Here is a 22,012-nt window from a genome sequence, read left to right as displayed (position 1 = left end):
GCTCAGACAGGAGCCACAAAGGATAACCACGGCACGGTATATGAGAAGAGTGCTAGAAACTCACCATGAAGGATCAGAACTGTCTGCCTCATAACAAACCACCAGTGACAGTAAGAGAGAACCCATATTAATGGCTACAAAAGTTTCCAAAGGGCACACAATATTGTTTTTAGAATTTTATCTTGGAAAAACTTAAGATTTAACTAGGCAATTTCTTTTTCCAACCAGGGAAGAAACTTTGAGATGCTACTGTTAAGAGTTTAATGTGCTGTGCTCACTTACGTAGCTGTGTCCAATGCCCTGGAACCCCATGGACTGCACAGCCAGCCAGGTTCCTCTGTCCATGGAATTTTCCAGTCAAGAATACTGGAGTGAATTGTCATGCCCTCCTCCAGAGGATCTTCCTGACCCAGGGATTGAACCCACATCTCTTGCATCTCCTGCATCGGCAGGTGTATACTTTGCCACAGCACCACTTGGGAAGTCCCAAGAGTTTAATTTACAAGTTATTAACAAGTCTCTATTGCTTAAATGCAAATTAATATAATTCTGAAACCCATAATTTGGCAATTAATTATACTTCTAAAGAACCAGAAGGCATTTTTACTAACATTTTATCAAAGTAACCAACAAAATAGCTATTTGATAACCAACTTCCACAGGCATAGATAAACCTAAATTATTCAATCCACTCTACCAGTCCTTCTGACCAAAAAACAAAAACAAAAACTCAAGGGTAGCGCATTTTACTTCAAAATCAATTTAAAAAAATACACTTACCACTGACAAAATAAATCTTCGAAGATGCCTATAAATAGGCAAGTGAATCATTTCTTGTACTGGATTAAAATCTGGATCATTCAAATTCCTTAGAAACCATAAAACACCAGGTCGAAGTACCTGCAAATTTATTTCAAATGCTATAAATAGTCATCAATGTCTTCCGCCTCTGTATATGAGCTAAAACATTAACAGAGAAATAAGCTTTCAAAATTATTTTGGCATCATAAAAAAATTGGCCTCAGAAAATTCATGTAACTCTACTTGGAAAAGAAGTTCCTATATCAGAATAAAAAATATCCTGTGCCTGATAGCCTTTGATGCTTTTAATCATTCAATGGAAAAAATTTACTAAGTATAATTTGTCAAGAAATCTAGACCTCCAAGATGAACAATAAGTATTTTTATAAAAATTATAACTATATTGTATAATTTGGGAAGAACTGGGTTACAATTTATAAGTATCCTAAACAAAAGATGTGATTTCAGTCTTACACTTTCCAAGACGACCTACCTTAATTAACAAACCCTTCAGCTTCTCAGTAGCTTTGTGACTACCTATTACATCTTTTTCCCTGGCTCAGAAGAAAGCATCAACTCTAGAGGTTGTGGGTGATGGGGCAACGGATGACCTGGGGGTTAGTTCTGGGTGGCCCAAACTCACTAAGCTACCCTGTGTAAAGTCTCTCTGCCCAAATTCTATTTTTCCATCTTCCAAACAAACACAGACCTTTAAGTTTCCATCTAACTACAAAATACTAGGATTCTGTATCAACAAAAAACTACCACACTGATAAAGCAAAAAAAATTCAGTATAAAATATTTATCAATGAACAATGCAATTTAGAGGTCACATAAAACTACAATTTAAAAAATACACTTAGTTTTAATCACTAGTTTCAAAACAAGAATACAGGCTTTATTTGCAAACAGAATTTACTGAACTTATACTCTTATGTTTCAGGAGAATATTTTGGACCCCAGCCTCATCGCTAGCTCCTCAAATCTCTCAAAAGAGTGGAGTAACCATGAACAGCTTTAAGCCTTTTTGTGTTAGTATTCCATTCACACTGGACTAGTCGCCAGCCTGCTCCTTCAGCCCTGCTTATCCAATGCGGCTCTCAATGGAGTAAGTTGACTTGTTCCATGGCTGTATTCCTTCCCAGAATGTTAACACTGAGTAGACACTCTGTCCTTGTTTCTCATGATTACCCCAGCATACAGCACAGAGTCTGGCACAAAGTATATAGTACTATTTGGGGAAAGAATTCAGAGCAGAAAGTACATTTATTACAATTACTCAAGTCTCATACTTCCTTTTGCACCAGATGACTAAGCATGAGATGCATATTAGTCAAGTACTAACGCTGTTTTTACTGTCTTCATATCAGTAAGGACCGTATTCTGAAAACAGATTAGTAAAAGTTCCCATCTGGAGACTGAACCAGAATCATAAAGGACCCCCACTATAATATTATACTTATGGAGTATAAACGACTTCAAGACCATTTTACATATCTGATCCTGTGAAACCATACCCTTTGGGTATTTCTAGCATGTCCTTGGATGAAGTCCAAAACAGGCTCACATCACATAAAAAATTCCAAGAACATGTATTTGAAGATGGTTAAAATACATACCAAGTAAAACACATGCTTTTAATTTTTCCCCTCTACTCATATTTCAAACTGATCGAAATAATAAAACCTGCCAGTTTTTGAGACCAATTACTAAAAAATGGTTTAAAGCAATTGAGCCAAACTAGTCTATAGCTATTCCCTCTTAGAAAAAAGAAAAAGAGAAAAAGGCTTAGCTAGGAAATCATCATAGCCTTTAAGGCACGCCATGTGGTTAGGGCAGAAGTTCTTTCTGTAAATGTGTAATGCTGGCACTCCCCGTGGAACTTACCTCTCTCAGTAACAGAATGAAGGAGGCAAAGTAGAACACATACACCATTCCCACCAGCCAATGCAGAAACATGGTGGTGCCTGGGGCCGACTGAAAGCTCAGTTCTCGGTCTTTCAGAGTAGCGTCAAACATTTCCTAAACCAAAACAGAATAGGTGAAACAGATCTGTACCACTTACCTCTGTTGAATTAACATCTTCACATTCTAGGAAGTGAATGAATCACCATACATGTAAGTTCTGATGTTTCTAGGATTACAGTTTTCTTAAAGGCATTTCATAGTATCACAGAAATACAAACAACATTAACGTTGGATGCTATTTCAAAGACATATATGACACTGTGAAAATTTTAAAAGAGGCAATATTGATAGACCAATTTGTGAATAAGAACTTTACCAATACTGCTATTGTGAAAGGAACACTTATGTTACCATAATACCTCCTTTTCTTGGTTACAGATCTAAATTAATGGTGGGTTTTAATACTATGGTATGAGAGAAAATGTTACCTCAGAAAAAGCAGCTTTTCTATATTTAATTATTTTTTGAGAAGAAATTGATTATCACTGACAGCCATTAAGGATTTTAATCAAGACTGAGCATCTTAGTTAAAACAAATGGTTAGGGTTGAATTTATTACTATAAATAAAGGTAGTCTTCTTATAAGATTGCTTTTCTTTTTTTTCCCCTTTTTCTTTCTCTGAGGAGTTTCCCAACCAGGGACTGAACCTGGACCACAGCAGTGAAAGTGCTGGGTCTTAACCAGCAGACCACCAGGGAACTCCTTTGATTTACTCTTTTTAGGTTTATAACATCTTGGCATCATTATAAAAGTGAGAAGAATTAAACAAGTAAGAAAATTCTTCACTAGTTATTAGAAAGGTTCCAGTCAAAACACTCTAACATCAAAAATGTGTACAAAACCTCACAAAAATCAGGTACTCAGGGAAAATTAGCAATATTAAGACTCTACAATGATACATTCTCAAAAAAAAAATTATCATCAAATACTGGCTTTCCATTAAAAGGAACCCATTCTAAAGACTTTTTAAAAAGCTTTTAAATTATTAGATTGTATTAGATAAAGAAAAATAAACTCACCAAGGAACAGATATCCAGCCACCAGCCACAAATGAGAGGGAAAACTCCAATTTCTACCACCACTAACAAAGAGACCTTAAGTAAAAATAAAGATCATCAATATCGCCTAAATGGGGAGAAAGCATTTTCAGTCCTAACTTATAAGAAGGAATTAATTACCTTCACAACAATATAGCAGACTCCCAGCAAGCGACGAGACCTGTGAAATTTAACGAGAGTTGCCAACCCCTACAGCATGTTGTCAAGGAAAAACTGAACATTAAAGGAAAGATACAGATAAACAGCAAGGTCCTACTGTACAGCACAGAGAAACATTTAATATCCTATGATAAACCATAATGGAAAAGAATTATTTTCAAAAATAATGCATATACATGTATAACTGAATCACTTTGCTGTACAACACATGTAAATCAACTATACTCCAACAAAAAAAAACTTTTTTATTTAAAAATAATAAAGATACAATGAAACAGGTAACTATGCAACACTTAGTACTATCTGACAGACAGAATTAATTTATCTCATATTTTTTATGCTCTCATCCTCACTACAAATACCTACAACTTCTACTAAAAGGACTAGTGGAGAAAAATAGTTTTCATTAATAAGAACAACTCTTGGGTTAATAATAACATTACTGAACACCAACCTTGTTCATTAAAGGATACATGACAAATTATCAATGTTATTGCTAAAAGTATATACCCAACTATGGTTGTGATTAGGCCTTCAAAATGTGATGCTTGGACCTAGACAAAAGAAAATAAATAAAATATTAATTTTACTACGTGGCCTATATCCGTTAAACAATGTTTATTAAACAATCCAAGTTGACTATATAATTCCCTACAACTAGAAAACGTCCATAAAATCTCCTCTGGATGACAACAAACTGGATTCTCCCACTGACTGAAATTTACTACAAAATGATGAGGAAAAGTTAAAGAGCAACACTTTGCTCAAGCAGACAAAATCAGAGTACAGTGAATTGAATTTTACAAAAATAAAGAAGCTGTAACAGTCTGCACTCTAGTCCACTCTGAAGTGGACCTGCTAAAGGCTGAGGGCTGAAAGCAGCAGCACACGGCCTGGGCTATCCACCGGCCACGTGCAACCAAGCCACTCTGTCTCCTACCGCAACATTTACAGTTTTTGCTCTCTAAATCTGTTTCATTCTCAGCTTACAAAGAGCAAGAGCTTGGATCGCGACAAACACTGCTCACCTTCTGGTTACTGAATTTCACAAAGCCAAGTGCTATTAAAATGTATCAAAGTATTTATCTGACTTTTCAAGTTCTCTCATTCATCTAGTGAGAATCTGGAGAGGTGTATTAAATACTAGAACATGTCTCTTTGCCATTTCGGAAACTTCAGAACGTGATCTCTCAGGATTCACACACACAAATGGACCAGAATGTTCCAACTATGCTAGGTGTCCTTAAAGGACTAACTCTTTATGAGGACCCCCCCCCCAAAAAACAGTAGTTGTCCATCCCAATATTCATCTACCTCTGAAAAATAACCATAAATGTCAAAATTAGAGCAAACTATTTAGAAGATACCACAGCTCGTCATTCTGACACAGATCAACATTTTTAAAAACTGATTAATATCTCGTTACCTTTCTAAATTCACTATGGGGCAACTAGGGAAAAGGGAGAGAACGGATCTCACAAGCCAGTGGTCAGGTGAAAGGTCAGTCTGTAAGGAAGCTTCCGCACAGCATGTCTCCCGCCTGCCCCACAGAGAGGAAGACTGTGCCTCACAGAGGTTCAGAGAACACTATCCACACCTCCCACACCTCCCAACACTTCTATGTCTTGAGCTGCTTTTAGCTTAAGATGTGAACAAGATGGTGCTGGATAACTACTCCTTCATGTAAGGCAGACAAAGAAATGAAGTAACTCTTTACAATATTATTACTTACTCAACATACATCAAATTTGGGGTTTAATTACTGAAATTAGGTTTGTAAAAGTATCATACTCACGTGTTCTTCAAATCCCAAACCAACAAGGGAAAAGTGGCCGATGTGGTAAGGGCAAAATGCTAAAAGGGGGGAAAAGCTCAATGAAAACTTCAAAATCAAAACAATGAACACTCCTAGTACCAACCCCACTAAAAAGAACAAGGGTTCTTAGAGAAATGAAAGATCCCAGAACCAAAAATGTACTGCCTGTGGTGTTCTCTAGAACCAGAGAACAAAAAAGTTACCAAGCTCTCATAAGCTCATGGTGACAAGACACAAGAACCATTGTGAAAAGGGTCTCACAGGCCAAAGAGAAGAAGCTGTGAGCATCAAAAAGAACTCCAAATCTAAAGAAAACACTGAATATATACATATCCGTGAGTTCATAATATTCAAAAAAGGGAATGCCAAAAATCACAAGAGGAAAAAAAGCAACATAACACAAAACACTTTTATCGGCAAGGAAAGCAGCTTGTGCTAATAATTAAACGAAAAGAACTGCACATCTGACCTGCTGCTTCAGATTAACTAAATTGTTCCAACTGATAAGAACAAGCTTTTCTTTATTAAAAGACCAGCCAATGAATGTTTTAAAATGACAGAATTTGAAAATTATCATTTTTGCAATGCCTAATAAATTAATCCAGGCAAATATCAATGGCTAATAAAATTATTAGCCAAAAAGTTGATGGAACACTAGATATTTGCATGATACTAAAATACCACCTCCCACAGATTACTTTCTGGTGGTTAAAGGGAAACAGGAAACCTAACAATAATGGCTTCAAGATACCATGACCTGAGCCACAGACAAATGTGGAGAACCAGACATCAGGTACCTGACATCAGGCAATGCATGACCAATGAAGGTTTTGTCCTACAAGTATTGACCCTGAATCAAATCAGGTCTTAGATCTAACTTCCAGTTTAGAGGAAATACAGAGACAAAGGAGCAAGGCAGCAGATGTCATCAAGAAGTAATTAGAAAGAAGCAGACAGTGAGGCACTCAGAGGATTCTAAGGTCAGTCTGCAGCCTGTAGTCTCTCTCTAGGACACCCAAACACAGTCTAACAATGACCCAATTCCATCAGACTCCACCTTGAAGAACTGCTGGAGGAACCTTAGTTACTTGACTCAGTTTCCCTATCTTCCCCCAAAGCAGAGAAACCTGTGAACTGCATCAACTCTGCCTTCCTTTCTCTCCTGACTCCCAACTGGAGGGACTCAGCGCTGTCACAGAAGCCTCACGGCTACAGCTTTGCAGTGTCCGGAAGTCCCGGCATTACTGGAATCTGGCTCTGAGGGGAGTGACACTCAGGCTAAGTTCACTGTCTTTCCTCAAACCCGCATCTCTCTCTGCGACAGCTCCCAAGCCAACGTCTCTGGTAAGAGCTTGGTCAGGACTTTTAACAGATTAAAAACAAGACCTTCTGCCACAGGAAAGCACACACAGATAATCAGCACAAAATTAATTTCGAAAGTGGGACACTATATTCTCAAGTCAGTCTAAAACCAGCTTCTACAAAAAGAGACAGAAATGCCCAACAGAAGTAGAGCTGGCAGTAACAGCAGTCAATGCTGCTTAGGAAAGAAAGAATCTGTATACCTAGGGCCTTCCTATGCCAGATGACTGTCTAAAACTCCTTTCATATATTCTTAAGGTTAAAACAAAACCAAACCTGTAACAAGGTCCGAGAAAACTAAACTCCTATCATAATACCATAAACAAAAGCAAAACATCACTTACCAAAAACGAGAATGAACAGTGTGTTTAAAGACACCACCCAAAAGACATGTTCCTAAAGAAAAAAAGGATTAATAAGACATATTCATCTCCTATTGGATTTACATTTAATTCACTTAGTTAAGAAGATTGAAATTTTTACTGCCATCTTGAGATTTCATTCAGAAATTACAAGTAACTTTTCATTTTTCATTAGACAGCTCATGTGTGTGTGCTAAATTGCTCAGTTTTGTCCAACTCTTTGCGACCCTATTGACTGTAGCCTGCCAGGCTCCTCTGTCCATGGATTTTCCAGGCAAGAAAACTGGAGTGGCTTGCCATGCCCTCCTCCAGGGGATCTTCCTGACCTGGGGCTCGAACATGCAACTCTTACATATCATGCATTAGCAGGTGGGTTCTTTACCCCTAGCACCACATGGAAATCTCCAGATAGCCCCTAAAACTAAACCTAAAGAACTCGAAGTTCTTAATGTCACATATTAAAAAAATCAAATTAATTCATAAACACTTCCTCTTCAGAAATTAATAATATACCATGAACTGTACAGATTCTCATAAACACCAGATTTCACTTGTATCACATGACACTAAAATATCCAAATAAAGAAAAATTTGAAAACCAGATTATTTCTGAACAACATATTAATGTAAACTGCACAGCACTCTTTCAGTGTCCAGTGTGTTTTCATGCCTTCTTTAAGGTCTCTCATCTATGAGAAATTGAAAGCAATAAAGGACAAAAGGTGGCTCAGTGGTAAAGAATCCACCTGCCAATACAAGAGACATGGGTTCAATTCCTGGATCAGGAAGATTCCCTAGAGAAGGAAATGGCAACCCATTCTAGTATTCTTGCCTGTAAAATTCCACGGACAGAGGAGCCTGGCGGGCTACAGTACATGGGGTCACAAAAGAATCAAACACGACTGGGTGACTAAACAATAGCAACCTTCTATCCCTTATGATTATACAGTGGAAGTGAGAAACAGACTTAAGGGACTAGATCTGATAGACAGAGTGCCTGATGAACTAAGGACAGAGGTTCGTGACATTGTACAGGAGACAGGGATCAAGACCATCCCCAAGAAAAAGAAATGCAAAAAAGCAAAATGGCTCTCTGAGGAGGCCTTACAAATAGCTGAGAAAAGAAGAGAAGCATAAAGCAAAGAAGAAAAGGAAAGATATACCCATTTGAATGCAGAGTTCCAAAGAACAGCAAGGAGAGAAGAGAAAGCCCTCCTCCGTGATCAATGCAAAGCAAGAGAGGAAAACAATAGATTGGGAAAGACTAGAGGTATCTTCAAGAAAACTAGATATACCAAGGGAACACTTCATGCAAAGATGGGCTCAATAAAGGACAGAAATGGTATGGATATGACATAAGCAGAAGATATTAAGAAGAGGTGGCAAGAATACACAGAAGAACTGTACAAAAAAGATCTTCATGACCCAGTTAATCACGATGGGGTGATCACTCACCTAGGGCCAGATATCCTGCAATGTGAAGTCAAGTGGGCCTTAGGAAGCATCATTACGAACAAAGCTAGTGGAGGTGATGGAATCCCAGTTGAGCTATTTCAAATCCTAAATGATGATGCTGTGAAAGTGCTACACTCAATAGCTCAGAAAATTTGGAAAAATCAGCAGTGGCCACAGGACTGGAAAAGCTCAGTTTTCATTCCAATCCCAAAGAAAGTCAATGCCAAAGAATGCTCAAAATACTGCACAATTGCACTCATCTCACACACTCATAAAGTAATGCTTAAAATTCTCCAAGCCAGGCTTTAGCAATATGTGAACCATGAACTTTCATATGTTCAAGCTGGTTTTAGAAAAGGCAGAGGAACCAGAGATCAAATTGCCAACATCCGCTAGATCATCGAAAAAGCAAGAAAGTTCCAGAAAGACATCTATTTCTGCTTTATTGACTATGCCAAAGCCTTTGACTGTGTGGATCACAGTAAACTGTGGAAAATTTACTTAAAGAGATGGGAATACTAGACCACATGACCTGCCTCTTGAGAAACCTGTATGCAGGTGAGGAAGCAACAGTTAGAACTGGACATGGAACAACAGCCTGGTTCCAAACAGGAAAAGGAGTACGTCAAGGATGTGTATTGTCACCCTGCTTATTTAACTTCTATGCAGAGTACATCATGAGAAACGCTGGGGTGAAGGAAGCACAAGCTGGAATCAAGATTGCTGGGAGAAGTATCAATAACCTCAGATATGTAGATGACACCATTGTTATGGCAGAAACTGAAGAACTAAAGAGCCTCTTGATGTAAGTGAAAGAGGAGAGCGAAAAAGTTGGCTTAAAGCTCAACATTCAGAAAACTAAGATCGTGGCATCCAGTCCCATCACTTCATGGCAAATAGATGGGGAAACAGTGGAAACAGTGTCTGACTTTATTTTTCTGGGCTCCAAAATCACTGCAGATGGTGACTGCAACCATGAAATTAAAAGACGCTTACTCCTTGGAAAGTTATGACCAACCTAGATAGCATATTAAAAAGCAGAGACATTACTTTGCCAACAAAGGTCTGTCTAGTCAAGGCTATGGCTTTTCCAGTGGTCATGTATGAATGTTGGAGCTGGACCATAAAGAAAGCTGAGTGCAGATGAATTGATGCTTTTGAACTGTGGTACTGGAGAAGACTCTTGAGAGTCCCCTGGACTGCAAGGAGGTCTAACTAGTCCATCCTAAAGGAGATCAGTCCTGGGTGTTGAAGGACTGATGTTGAAGCTGAAACTCCAATACTTTGGCCACCTGGTGCGAAGAGCTGACTCATTTGAAAAGACCCTGATGTTGGGAAAGATTGAGGGCAGGAGGAGAAGGGGACAACAGAGCATGAGATGGTTGGATGGTATCACCGACTCAATGGACATGAGTTTGGGTAGGCTCCAGGAGTTGGTGATGGACAGGAAGGCCTGGCGTACTGCAGTTCATGGGGTTGCAGAGAGTCTGACACGACTGACTGAACTGAACTGAACTGAAACTGACTGATCTAACCTTGAATAGGAGCTCACTAATATAACCTTCTTACTAATCTGAGAACTATTCAAATTGACTGATCTAACCTTGAATAGGAGCTCATTAATATAACCTTCTTACTAATCTGAGAATTATCATCAAATATGTTGCTCAAATCCTCAAGCTATGAGCCTCAATTCCTATTCTGGCTCCATCCAGAGGCAGTGTGAGGAGGGCCAATACTGTGGACGGCAGAGGGAAATTATTTAGGTCCATGACATTGCTGGGCCCCTGGATCGAGCACACCTGAAGCCAATCCTTCCTATGGACTTCCTCTTACGTTAATAGTTTTAGTCAGCTGGAGTTTGGCTACTTGCAGCCAAAGTTATCTTGATAACCAAAGCTATTTAAAAATCCCAAAGGGCAAGTTCTGTGACTTTATATCACAGAACCTGGAAAAAACATCATTTCGCCTTAAAGAACAAGTTCTTCGGAGAACTGCTCTCTTCCTCAGAGCGGTACTCTTTGTTGTTAAGGTAAACATAGGTGAGGCTCAGCAAACAGGACTCTCTCTGTGAACATCTCAAAGCTGCTGTTTTCACCAGTTCAGGCATGAAAACACAGCAAGCTGGGACATTAAAAGAAGGTCAAGTTTTTTGAATTATCATCAACTTTGTATTTCATTTTCTTTTCTAAAATTCAAATATTTTTAATAATTTCCTTTTTAAATAGTGTTAACTTTATGCTTTGCCAATATTTTCAATACACAAAAAAGACTTTCTTCAATACACCAAGTAATCAAAAATCAAAGGGCATTTTGACCTTAGTATAAAAAGCAACCATATATTGTAAATTTGAGATCACTGAATCACTAAGACAAATAAAGTTACAATTCTACTATTAAAAAAGATTAGCTTTACTTACTAGAAAAACTAGTGATCCATCAAGTCCTAGCATCTAAAATAAATAATAAGCATTAAGTCAAGATTCAACAGGATTTTCATCTATTTATGAAAATAAATTTTATTAAAAAATAAATATTTATTTATGAAAAAAGCTCATTTTCCTCTCAGTATCTTTAAACATAATATTTACCCACTACTTTTCAAAAGAGCCTATCATTTTCAGAGACTGAAAAACTTATCATAGGAGTTTTATATTTTGGATCTCCTTTTAATCCAAATTATATAAAGTTAAAAAAAATTCCACCTTGGATTTTTATTCTTACATTAGATATGGAGCCAGTCAAGATTTCATGATACACTGTACTGTTTTGTTAACTGAAATATCAGAATAATACTTATATTTAAATTGCTACTTCATTTTCAAAAGTCCACAATTTCAAGTTACAAATTTCGTAAGTGAAACAAGGTTTGTACCAAAAGGTAGAAAAGGCATTAATAGATCTTTATCATAGTATTTATACTATTTTCATCACAAACAGTGTATCACTTAATTTCCTCTAGAAACTGAAGTTCTGGTAACTGCCTTCATCGAATATAACTGTAAAATCAGCGTATCCATCTAAACACGCCAACCTGAAGACACACGTTAGAACTGAAACGCTAGGACACGCAATAGACAGACGTCTTACTCGCTCCCACGTAAGCTCTTCCGCAGCTCGGTCCCATTCTAAGGCATTCCAGTTCATGTCATCTGGAAATACAATTTAAATATTACTTCTGGAATGTGAGTTTAATAAATAATAAAACATTTTCTTTTAAGTTGTGTTTAACAGTGTTTCATAACTGTTGTTAAACACAACAGTTAAAACAGGCTAAACCAAAGTTAAAATTTTCCCATACTGAGTTATCTAGTTAGGCAATTTTTAAAAAACATAAACACAACATACAAAATAAATTAGATGATTCCAGACTGTGACATAAGTGCTAGAAAGGATATAAATAGGATTATGTGAAATAGAGGAATTCAACAGCTCTGCATCAAGAATTTGAGAAAAGTGAAGAACCCAGGCAACTAGAACTCTCTGGGTGAGGAGGAGGGTGGTAGAGGATGATTACGAAAGACAGATGGGGATAGAATCTTATTGATACAAAAGGGAAGTGAAGCTTGGATTTTATTTTGTTCTTTAGTGTAATGGGGAAATCACTTGACAGATTTTAAGGGCAAGAGATCAGTACAAACACGGTGTGGAACAGGAAGGGAAGAGGGTGCAGGCAGGACCCACTGCACGAGACAACAGACAGAAACCAGGGTCGTCACTGGGGCACTGCAGGGCACTCTCAGAGCCTCTGAACATACACCCACCTCTCCCTCCAAAGGCCCCCTGCTCCCACTATACAACTGGCTTCCTTTCATCCTTCAAGCCACAGCTCAGGTATCACTTACTCTCAGCTACCCAGGGAATTATTTCAAACAGGTCTCTCCTCAGGAGCACCCTCAGAGCAAGCTGCACATTTATCATACTGTGTAATAACAGACTTCCTCACTTGGATATTTCTACTTCATCACTAGACCAGAAATTCCAGGAAGGCAAGGACCTGGTGTCTGCATGCCTGGTGCAGAGGGAACACTCAGCAATGCTAAGTGGGCCCAGAGACAGTGCAGCGCTTGACAGGAAGCCTCTGGGACCAGAGAGAGAAAAGAACATGGTGAACTATTGACAGCTGACTGGTGGGCTAGTCTCAGACATTCTTTTACATTCTAGAATTTTTACATACTGCCAGAAAATGAGTTTCTCTGGGTGATGTCTGGCCTGCAAAATACACTTCAAGAATTCTTCTTTAATAAGAGAAGTTGCACTGACTCAATAAAGGTGGCAAAGAAATAAGAAAATGGTAGTAAATTCCTTTTTAAAAAAAATAGTATCTACTCCAACTTACAAATAACTTCTTCGTATCCATCCTATAAAAAGTCCTGTGTGAAGAATCTTAAAACACAAAACATGTACTTCATAGCTAAAAAGAATGTCATGCTTATGAATGCTCATAAATGCAAGTCTGCTAAAATAAAGTAAAATCAGGTTAGAAACAGAACTTCAAGCCCATGAAGTTTTAAGAACTGCAGCACCCCCACCCCGGGGAGTGGGGATGGACTCATGGCTGGTGAAGGGTGAGGACAGGCCACAGCCATTACCCTGCGCCGCGTTGTTGGCGTCGGCTGCATCCTCGCCGCCTGCGTCATCTTCCTCCTCGTTCTCCTCCTCCTCCTCCTCTGCCTGCTCATCCTGGGCATCAGGGTTCTCCCCCACCACCGCGTTCTCTGCTGGGGGGTTAGCAGGCTGCTCAGGGGCAGCATTTTCAGCACCATTTCCTCCAGCTGGAGCCTAAAATGACAGAACAGACCAGAAATTTGGCTAACTTGTCTCAGTTTTGCTATATTTCCAAACTGCACCCTCCTTTCTAACAAAACAAAACTAGCAGACAAAAACTACTAAAATTCCAAAAAATCAGATCTTAAGGGCATCTCTTCTCATGTATCTGAGTCTGGACCAACTTGGTAATATAAGAACACAAACTCACTTAACAGGATACACGTTCATTTGGTATAATTTAGAGATTAACATTTCACAAAGCATTATAGAAAATACATGAACAAATCTGGCTATTTTGAATACATCATTTCATAATCCTTCTTTATAAGACAATCTCTTATTTTTACTGATCACTTCAGGGATGAAAATGTATTTATGCACTCTACTTGCTTGTTTACACACATACTGATATATAACTTCTGTCATCAGTTAACAGCTGAGGAAAGATGTCTCATGTCTGAACTGCAGGTTAAGCCTGTCCACAGAAACGTCATCAATTCCCACACACTGACTTCTCTGCCTCTTGCTGAATTCTGCAACCCACCAAATGCAACAAAGACCCAGCTGCAGTTAATTAAAACACTGAACTCCTATAAAGGTAATGAAGACTCTAAGAGAACTGTGGTCAATGCTTCAAATATGAGATACAATGATGAAGTATTAACACTAGGTTACAAAAAGCATGCCTGCTTTATAGTCCCATTTCTTCATACGTGTAGTTTTCAAAGAAGCTGTATCCTTAAATCTGTAGGAAAAGGGTGTGGCGGAATTTGATGAAATCAATCCTAACATGAGAAAAAGCTAAGGTACTTAAATGAAAAACTGAAGTTAACTATTTATAGAGTTAATTTTTCAGTCAATTTTTTCATAATAAAAATTTTACAAAGTGCAAATTGTTTTTGTATGTGTCAGTTTTTGTCTCTTTTACATCTTTAGCCCTGTAGTTTCTCAGTAAACAAGATACTAAAAATCATTTATCATACCGTCCTCTTCTTAATGCCTCAAGCAAATGCTCTTGATCTTGCATGCCATCTCCCATTAAGAAAAAGTAAAATTGTACAAGACTGTTATCAACAATATTCCTTTTGTCTACTTTTGGCAATGTTCCTACCAAGACAAAGGTGAGCTGTTTTACACACGAGGGAACTAATGAACAAAGAGGGCAAGGGGCCTCTTTAATGCTAAGGAGCACATCATAAGGACATGAAGGAGATTTCGATATTAACTTCCAGGCAGCTGTGAGCCCAGGCGAAGGGAACGAAGGCGCACTTGGTACACAACCTAATACTGCTCCTAGTCTCACTCGGAAACTAAGAGGCAAAGTCACAGCCACATGCTTCTGATTTTTCACGTCTCCCTTAAACTTCTCCCAATCCTTGTCATTGTCCTGCTTCGCAATGAGGGACATGGGAGTCAAGGGTTTGGATCCTGGAGGGGAACAATAATTCTTATGTGCCACCCAGATCAAATGAACTCAGGGACGCAGGGGTTTACCTCATTCTGGTGATGCCCAGCAGCATTGAAGGGCGGAGCGGCATGCTCCAGCCATATTGGGGCTCCCCCATGGACGATTTGCTCTCGTAGCCACACCAGGCTGATGAACGCGCACAGTGTGCATGTCACCACAAAACAACCCTGCAAACAATCTGCCAACAAGTTGTCCCTGTTTTATAAAAAAGGTATATAGAATTACTCCAAAGAACACTTCAAGTTAAGGAACCAAAGGTAACAACATTCACTTTATACAAAAATCTAGAAAGAACAGCCAGAAAAGTGGTAACTTTTTGATGAAAATCAGTCTCTCAAAAAGAGTTATTTCTGAGGATGGTGGCACTTTATAAGAGGGTCAAATATATTTATTTATATATTTGTATTATATATGTTTATATTATAGAAGGCAAAGAATAACATCAGAACTACATAAACCAGCTAGCCAGCCTCTCTTTGAGGATGACTGAGAAAAATGAAGGCAGCCAGCAAAAAATAAGAGTAGTCAAATACTTGACAAAGGTATTGACAATGCGTGAATTTACTAAAGATAAATGACTCTGCCCAACACTTACTAAGAATTTCCTTATCCTTATGTTACACACAAGTTTAACCAATTTGGTTGGCTTATACTTAAACCCATGAAAATGAACAGAATCAGCAAATCAAAAAGAGGACCCTCTAGTAAGGTCCAACAGGAAGGTTGAGAGACGCACAGTATACAACATGTGAGGCAAGAAGCCTGTGGTAAGCTTTACCAATGCCTCATTTAGAAAGGAGACTGAATTTTGATGCTAACTGCAAATATACTAAAAGTATATTAGCTTCTCAACAAATTCTGACAGATCATGTACAATTCACATGACAATACAAGAGTATTACACTACTGAACACGTCTTTGTTCTTTTCTTCTCTGAAGGAGCATATCCTTCCCTGGTCTATGTCTGATTTTTAAAATAATTCAAAGGTAACTCAAGAATTTTGGGAGCCTTTGGAAAATTCACTACCATAACAAAATGACATTTTTCCCTTCATGGAGACTTAAGGAAGGGTCAATTTGGGAGACCTTGGCCTTTAAGCTCCAAACTGAAATAATGTGGTCCTCAGATACTATCTGGAATATATCTTAATAGAAAGAGGAAAGATAATCACCCCCCCTGGTAAGGAACCTTCCAGATCATTAAAATTTTGATAGGCGGGACCTCTCTTGACTCCTGCCTTGTCACCAGTAGTAAGAACAGCAACCAGTCACCGCAGACTTTAAACAGTGACAGACTCCTGGTAGAATCCTCTCCTTTTCCCTCACACCTTAATTCTGGGCTGGTTTGGGAACCATCTGGACCGTAAGTGAGAATTCCTGAGTTCCAAAGCCTAGAAAAGAGCTTTCAAGCTTCCATCCTCACCCTTTTAGAAGGCTGCCCTGAGACCACCATGTAAAGAAGCCCCACTAGCCTTCTGGAAGAGAAGAAGAACCAAGGTACCTTACCTTAGACCATCCCACCCCAATGACACCCAGGCATAACTGAGGCAAGTCCAACAGGTAAACCGATCAGCTGAGCCCAACCCAAACTGTTAACCCCTGGAATTATGAGCGAATCAAAATGCTTGCTGTTTTGGCACTAAGTTTTGGAGACAGTATGTTTTGTAGTAATAGTTAACTGACAGACTGGGCCTTGAGATGTTGAAGACCTCAGCTATGGAATATGTAGTGCCTACTAAGGTATTAAGAAATTTTCAGTAAACTTTCAGAAAATATATTCTATAGAGAAAAATTAAACATCACTCAGAAAAAATAAGTGATCTAATTGTAAGTGCTTTCAGAAAAACTGGTTCAATTCCTCAAATTCTAAAAGGCAGCATGAGATTATAAAATCTACCCACGCTTACAACTTCTTTTGACAATCCCCATCGAGCCTCTAGCATTTTCCGGTGTCAGTGAGGAAGCTCATGAAGGCAATTCAGGCGTGGCCCTAACCAATCAGGCTGGCGTGAAAAGGGGAGTCTGCCAACCTAAGGCTTCCAGAAGCTCTGAGTTTGGTGGTAACTGTGCTACTGATTAACACAGTGCTCAAAATTCACACATGGTTTTCACATGTATTTGTGAATTTAATCTTTGAATGTGCCTCAGGGAGTGGGGTGCAGCCCACTTTGAAGAGTGGGCTGTTCGAAGATTAAATTCACAAAAACATGTAAAAACTTAATGTGAATTTTGTCTGATAAGGAAATAAGGGTTCAGAACTGTCCAATGATTTGCCCAAGGTCACCAAAAAGTTGCAACTCTATTCCAGGGCCAGGGTTCCTTCTGTTACAATCTCAGTGCACCACCTAAATGATCACACCAGCCAAACAACCAGATGTTTAACGGTCCCACCAACAAGCAGTAAAGGTGGTAGGCAAGTAGAATACTGCCCTGAGACCAAAATCCTAAAATTTCACTGACATGGTGGTTTCCATAAGCACCCGGTTTTCCACAAAGCCCAAGTCTCCCAATTTAAGCTTTGGTAAATATTAACATATTTTGCCACTCAAAACAGAAATCATAAAAGAAGGAATACACCCCACTTTACTGAACAGCACACACGGGACCTCAAGTCATCTTTTCTAAACAACCAGGATACTGACTGGCTGCTACACTGTTCTCTCAAAAGCTACAATGATAAATACAATTCAGCCTCAAACTAAATGGAACAAGACCACCCTGTTTGAAACAATTATTTTATTATTTCATAGATGTTAAAATGTAACTTCCATCACTTTTAGCTTTTTTCTGACCTCCCTTGATACTTCTAACATGAGCTTTTCTTTACTATACAATTTCTAAAGGAAAGCCAGAGGTGAGTTATGTCATAAATACAGAGACATAATGAATGACACTTCAGCCATTTAAGATTGATTTTCCTTGCCTCCATACTAAAATTGTGCTCTGGATGGCTGAGATAAAAATCTGATGTACAGATATAGGAATGCTGTCATATTTATTTCTACTGAATCACTTCACAGGTTAGTATTTTCATACAAAGGGTAATATTACACTATTTCTAAATTCTCAAGTGTCAAATCACTGCTTCTCCTTTTTATCATGGCCACAGCCATTAATGCCCTATTTCCAAGATTCCTGTCTACTTACGAACATTACTTCAGAAGCTGTTCTAATGTGAATAAAGTTCAAAACCTTTTCTGTTTCCTATACTGCCAAAGAAACAGAAATAAATAACTTGTCTGTTCTATCCAAAAAGGTAAACCAGCAAGCAGGAAACCCAAGTTGCTGACATATCTAATGTTTCTATGTATTTTCAACAGTAATTCAAAATAACGATGCAGAGACTTGATTTCTTGTTGATCAGAAATGAAACATACTCTCCTGCACTCTTCTGTTGTCATTTGGCTTGTTTTCATAATATAATCTGAATGCCTCTATTCTAAAAGATAGTCTTACATTGTTCTTTGCCTTTACTGAATAGGGATCAGAAACCTAAGATCAGCTGGGTACAAAAGAAGATTTAGCAAACAGAGGTCCAATCTTTTGCAAGTTTAATATTCTAATGATCTTGATACAGTTAATCATTCACAGCATTTCTAATTCTAACATCAATAATAAAAATATAGGTCACATGTCTTTCCCAAGAAACTGCAATTATAAAGCTTCATGTCAAATTAAAATACAATAAGGCTACAGTCAATAAGTTTTTAGAGTTCATATCCTAACAATCACAAAAAACATTTAAAAAAGATATCTGACTTCAAATGCCTGTGTTGTTAAAAACACATTTAAAGGAACTCTCAGGATCTACATGAAGTAACACATTTTCTTGCACTATGTGACAGCTTATTTATTTAACTAGCTTTCCCACCATTACCAAATACTCCTTTAAGATGGTATGTTTTAAAATAGCATCTACTGCTGGAGAGGGTGTGGAGAAAAGGGAACCCTCTTACAGTGTTGGTGGGAATGCAAATTAGTACAGCCACTATGGAAAACAGTGTGGAGATTTCTTAAAAAGCTGGAAATAGAACTGCCATATGACCCAGCAATCCCACTTCTGGGCATACACACCGAGGAAACCAGATCTGAAAGAGACACGTGCACCCCAATGTTCATCGCAGCACTGTTTATAATAGCCAGGACATGGAAGCAACCCAGATGCCCATCAGCAGACGAATGGATGAGGAAGCTGTGGTACATATACACCATGGAATACTACTCAGCCATTAAAAAGAATTCATTTGAAGCAGTTCTAATGAGATGGATGAAACTGGAGCCCAATATACAGAACGAAGTAAGCCAGAAAGATAAAGACCATTACAGTATACTAACACATATATATGGAATTTAGAAAGATGGTAACGATAACCCTATATGCAAAACAGAAAAAGAGACTCAGATGTATAGAACAGACTTGTGGACTCTGGGAGAAGACGAGGGTGGTATGTTTCAAGAGAACAGCATCGAAACATGTATATTATCTAGGGTGAAACAGATCACCAGCCCAGGTTGGGTGCATGAGACAAGTGCTCGGGCCTGGTGCACTGGGAAGACCCAGAGGGATCGGGTGGAGAGGGAGGTGGGAGGGGGGACTGGGATGGGGAATACAAAAGAAAAAAAAAAAAAAACAGTATTTACATATATCAGTTGCTTCCCCTATAGCTGTTAGAATAGGTAAGAGGAATAGAAGGACTTTTCAAATCACAACAAACCCAAGCATGTGGAAGAAAAGACGAGCACTGTTCCCAGGGTGCGGCCTTCCACCGCCATGAGGTTCAATACTCACGTGGACAGCATGTCCAGTGGCAGTGTCAGGAGGGAGCTCACAGAGCCAGTAAACAAGCACTTGTAGATGCGGCCTGCCAAGAAAGGACACGACAGCACACAGTCACAGCTCTCATCGTAACTCACACAGTCATTCGGTTAAACGGCAGTAAAGTGTGAATGCCACTGAAATAAACAGTCTTTGCAAGTTTGAGTCTCAAAATACTAAACTAAAAAAAAAAAAAAGCATTAAAAATAGTGATAGTAGAGTGTTACACAGTAATGTTTAAAGTTTAGATTCTTTCTAGATTTACTTGTGTTTATTGAATAAGCTTAGATGTTTGAGAAAAAGGGGGGGAGGAATCCAGAAAAGATCTCCAAAATTATAATACAGAGAATTTTTTTTTAACCTAGAATTCCAAAATTCATTGAATCTGCTCATGAAAATGAAGTTTTGGAGGTACATGCTTTTTGAAATCAAAAGGACTTTTCAGTAGAGTGCATGCTTCAATGCTATGAAGAGCAAACTAACAACCAATTTATTAAAAACACAAATTCAAGGGTCTTCAAAAGGACAAAATCTTCAACCTGGCCACGAAGGGAAAATATGAAGGAAGGGCCAATATATAGCCATCCCCTATCCTCTTACCAGAATAGGCAGGAATAGATTTGGAAATGAGGCCCAAAAGTTGAGGTTTTCTTTCAAACCAGTACTTGTGTGTTAGTTTAAGCATCCTCTATAGCCTTGTACCAAAAATTTACAGTAACTTCAATGGCTGTTTTCAAATGTCAAGTCAAAATAGAAAGATAGGAAAAGGTTTTCTGTAATACAATTTGCTTACATCTGAGTATAAAATATTCAAAGCAAGTATGTTTATAGCAAAGTAAAACTGACAGAAGGCCAATTGTCTGTAGATAAGAAAATAGATTCATAAATTAAAGGCCTCCTTACTAGTGTGCTTAAAAATAGGGCAGTTCAACACCTTCCTACATGAAGACAGTCATGGGTACATTGCTAACTTAAAGAAAGAAGTATGACATAGATTTTAATTGTGTGTGAGTGTATGTGTAAACAAGTCAGAACAGAAAGCAAGCTTGTTACCTGTTACTTAAATCCTCAATGTCCTTACTTAACTTTTGATTATTTGATCTACTGATTTCAGAGAAGTGTGTTAGTTTTTCACTATCACTGTGAATGTTTTACATTCCTGTTTGCTGATGCATAAAAAGTGTTGTTTTCTTTTATTAATATGAAATAAAATGCTTTTCCTCATTTAAAGTGTTTCATCTTGAAGAATATCTGACTGGTAGAATACTGTTCCTGTGTTTTGTTAGCTAACAAATCTAACAACAGCCCCGGGTGTTTTGTACTTCTTTCTCGTAGTGGAACACTTTCATATGTACACAGTTATCACAGCTACTGTGATCACTTTCACTCCTCTTTCTCTGTCCTCCCTTCTTGTCTTTCCTGTCCTTTGTTGGACTTCAAATTTTATTCGCTGTCTCCTATTCCTACTCCCTAGGATAAAAACTCACTATCTTACTTCTATTCTCCGAGTGGTTACCTTTAAGTTTTATTACTTTTTTATTAAGGTAAAATTCACATAAATCTTAGGTGTATCTGTGTGAATTTTTACATCACTATATATCTAAGTAACTGCCACCCAGATAAGATTCCCCACATTTCTAGCTCTCCAGAAGGCTCCTTCAAGCTGCTTCCCAGTCAGTATTGCCAGCACAAGGTAACCACTATTCTGATCTCTATTACTGCCGATCAGCTTGCCTATTTTAAAACGTCACATAAATGCAGTCATACAGTTCATACTCTCGTGGCTGGCTTCTTTCTCTCAAAGAAGTGAAGCTCACCCATGTTACCCCACGTCAGAGAGCCAGCCCTTCCGTCATCACTGTGCGGAACCCCACTACAGGGGTGAGTGGGCAGCGTCCATTCTACTGCCACCTGGTTGGCTCCAGTTTTAGACTGCTATCTGCAGAGCTGCAGTCATCACACTACTATATACAAGT

General features: G+C 38.4%; 1 protein-coding gene across 1 annotated transcript in view; it reads right to left on the bottom strand.

The window, feature by feature from the left end:
* The window catches only part of MARCHF6 (membrane associated ring-CH-type finger 6), a 72,045-nt gene that overhangs the window by 22,703 nt on the left and 27,330 nt on the right, over positions 1–22,012 (bottom strand). Inside the window, exons 5-16 of the mRNA XM_070476485.1 lie at positions 20,010–20,082; positions 15,247–15,415; positions 13,575–13,764; positions 12,073–12,134; positions 11,403–11,435; positions 7,510–7,561; positions 5,783–5,841; positions 4,461–4,541; positions 3,949–4,017; positions 3,790–3,864; positions 2,689–2,823; positions 781–900 (exon numbers count right to left, since the gene is read on the bottom strand). Of these exons, the coding sequence (XP_070332586.1) occupies positions 781–900; positions 2,689–2,823; positions 3,790–3,864; positions 3,949–4,017; positions 4,461–4,541; positions 5,783–5,841; positions 7,510–7,561; positions 11,403–11,435; positions 12,073–12,134; positions 13,575–13,764; positions 15,247–15,415; positions 20,010–20,082 (1,118 nt within the window). The remainder of the gene's footprint in view (positions 1–780; positions 901–2,688; positions 2,824–3,789; positions 3,865–3,948; positions 4,018–4,460; positions 4,542–5,782; positions 5,842–7,509; positions 7,562–11,402; positions 11,436–12,072; positions 12,135–13,574; positions 13,765–15,246; positions 15,416–20,009; positions 20,083–22,012) is intronic.

Source organism: Odocoileus virginianus, chromosome 14 (genome assembly GCF_023699985.2).
Source record: "Odocoileus virginianus isolate 20LAN1187 ecotype Illinois chromosome 14, Ovbor_1.2, whole genome shotgun sequence".
Lineage (NCBI taxonomy): Eukaryota > Metazoa > Chordata > Mammalia > Artiodactyla > Cervidae > Odocoileus > Odocoileus virginianus.
Note: the sequence above shows the minus strand (reverse complement) of the source record. Positions and strands in the feature narration are given on the sequence as shown.